This window comes from Aptenodytes forsteri, unplaced genomic scaffold (assembly GCF_000699145.1).
Source record: "Aptenodytes forsteri isolate BGI_AS27 unplaced genomic scaffold, ASM69914v1 Scaffold93, whole genome shotgun sequence".
Lineage (NCBI taxonomy): Eukaryota > Metazoa > Chordata > Aves > Sphenisciformes > Spheniscidae > Aptenodytes > Aptenodytes forsteri.
Window position 1 is genome coordinate 13,116,138 of NW_008794665.1, and position 2,885 is coordinate 13,119,022.

The 2,885-nt window shown below is 39.8% G+C and overlaps 1 protein-coding gene across 1 annotated transcript; it reads left to right on the forward strand.

The window, feature by feature from the left end:
* The first annotated feature begins 6 nt into the window (after window positions 1–6).
* On the forward strand, window positions 7–1,378 carry LOC109279304. Its single transcript, XM_019470559.1, has 2 exons — window positions 7–565; window positions 827–1,378. The coding sequence occupies exons 1-2, from the start codon at window positions 281–283 to the stop codon at window positions 1,376–1,378; spliced, it is 837 nt and encodes a 278-aa protein (XP_019326104.1). The 5' UTR covers window positions 7–280.
* The last annotated feature ends 1,507 nt before the right edge of the window (window positions 1,379–2,885 follow it).

The window sequence follows — 2,885 nt, forward strand, 5'->3', positions numbered from 1 at the left end:
ACCTAAACCTGCACATTTGCTTCTACAATACGTGGATGACATCTTGATTGCTACAGAAGAAAGACTGACCTGCATCAAGGTAACAATAGACCTTTTAAACTTTCTTGGACTGAATGGGTACAAAGTTTCTAGGAATAAGGCTCAGATAGCAAGCCAAACTGTAATATATCTGGGCTTTGAGATTTTGAAAGGCCAACGACAGTTGGGAACAGACCATAAGGAAGTAATTTGTAGTATTTCTGAACCAAGAAATGTTCATGAATTAAGAGCATTTCTGGGAATGGCTGGATGGTGTCGCCTTTGGATAATGAATTACGGTCTGATAGCAAAGCCGCTTTATGAAGCCCAAAAGGTTGTACCGTTTGTGTGGGGCCCAGAACAGCAAAAAGACTTCCTGAACTTAAAACAGGCTTTAATGACTGCACCAGCATTGGGACTTCCAGATCTAACCAAAGATTTTCAGTTATCTGTTCATGAAAGGCAACATCTTGCCCTCGGGGTGCTGACTCAGAAAATGGGAAGCTCAAAAAGACCGGTTGGGTATTTCTCCAAACAACTGGACACTGTAAGTAAAGGATGGCCTACATGTCTCCGAGCAGTCACTGCTACAGTGATGTTAATACAAGAAGCCCGGAAATTAACTTTGGGAAGGACAATAACAGTATGTGTACCACACATGGTAATCACTGTTCTAGAACAAAAGGGGGGTCATTGGTTATCCCCTAGCAGAATGATGAAATATCAAGTGATTTTGACAGAACAGGATGATGTCATTTTGAAAACTACTAACTTAATTAACCCCGCAGTCTTTTTGAACGCCATGCAGGAAGAAGGACAAATAGAACATGACTGTTTGGTGACCATTGAACATGTGTATTCCAGTCGAGAAGACTTAAAGGATAGACCGCTGGAGGATCCTGATCGGGAATTATACACGGATGGCAGCAGTTTTGTGGAGGATGGGATCCAATATGCAGGATATGCGGTGACTACTGAGAATTCTGTTGTAGAAGCAAATTCTTTACTCTGCACAACTTCAGCCCAAAAGGCAGAATTGATAGCCTTGATGAGGGCATTAGAGCTAAGCCAAGGGAAGAAAGTGAATATTTGGACTGATCCAAAATATGCCTTTGGCGTGGTACATGTTCATGGAATCCTGTGGAAGGAAAGGGGATTATTATCCTCTCAGGGGACGAGTATTAAATACAAAGAAGAAATCTTAAAATTAATACAAACAGTCCAAAAACCGATTAAGGTGCACTGTAAAGCACATCAATTTGGAAATTGGTGTGATGGTGACACACAAACAAAAGAAATTATAGGAAACAAATTGGCAGACAGGACAGCTAGGAGAATTGCAAAAAGAGATGCCTACTAAAATCATTGCTCTACCAAAGGAGAAACCTAAATATTCAGAGGAAGACGAGAAATTAGGTAAGTTGTTAGATGCAAAAAAGAATGTGGTGGGACGGTGGATAACATCACAAGGCCAAGTAGTAGTCCCACCACTAATAATGAATAACTATCTACTTTCCCTAGGAAAAACTTTAACTGTGTTTCGGAGTGTAGTTGTTTGGAACAGACCTCTGTCTTTGGAGAATCCAGTACATGATTTCCAATCAGGAGATTATGTTTATGTAAAAACATGGACTTCTGAACCTCTTCAGGAACGTTAGAAAGGACCTTTTCAAGTACTGTTGGCTACCTTCACTGCCAATAAGATAGCTGAATCAGAAGCGTGGATACACTACACCAGGGTGAAGAAAGCCCCACCATCGTGGAAAATTGTCAATAGGGATGATAAGACCCCAAAATTGACTCTGAAATATGTCTAGTTTTATGTATTCTTTTTAGAAATGGGAATGGATATTGGTTTGGATATTAGTGGGAGCAAATTTTCTAGCGAAATTTGAACCAGCTGGAGAATTAGTAAAACATGGAAATTTATTAAAATTGGGATGTAATTCTACTCAAATTCCAAACCTTAATCCTGAGGAGATGAAAATCTTCAAGGGACTAGGATGGAATTTGAGTTCATGGATAAAATCACTGATTAGCACTGCATTAGTCTTGTTGATAATCTTTTAACAATTATTTTGATTTACTATTGTTTAAAAAGGCAAACAGTAAGATGGCATTTAATCGAATGATCATCCAAGCAGTGGCCAGACAACAGGATGAACCAAATACAATATCAAAGATTCCCACTAAGATCACTGAAATGTAGTGATTAGCACATCACTAAAACAGATATCAAAATGAAAGTATTGATGTGATTTTCAAAACTTTCAAAGGGGGGAAAATGTTGAAGATTATCTTAAGTTTTACTGAGTCTTTACGTTGTGAAATAATCAACTATAAGAACATTTTGATTCCTGTAAGTTAGCCCCTATGGTAGCGTTATGTATAGGTTGCTGTGTTACTTATTATTCGAGGCTGGGTTGCTTGAAGTCCCTATTCCCTGTTCCCTGGACTCTCTGGACCATAACCAGAGCCCCGAGGTTCTGTTGTATATGGGATGAGTTATTTGACAACCTGGCAAGGTAGATATCTAGCTGGCCAACTTGGCAACAAAACCTACTTTTAAGTGGTTCACCTGAAGTGCACTGCCTTCATTGTAATACTAAAAAACACACCCACAGGTCAAGACGACCCTTGCCCAGGTGAAGACCCTTCCCCTGCGCAAGCGTAGTAACAGAAGAGAATGACACAGCAGATATTATAATTATATGCAAATCACTAACCAATCATTGTAACTGGGAGTGTACTACCGTGTAATTTCTGTGTATAAATGTCACGGTGAACTTGGCATAGGTGTGCTTGATTTGTGGAAGTTCCACCCAGCCCCCGGCGCCCTAAAACTCCAAATTGAGTCTTAGAGAGTT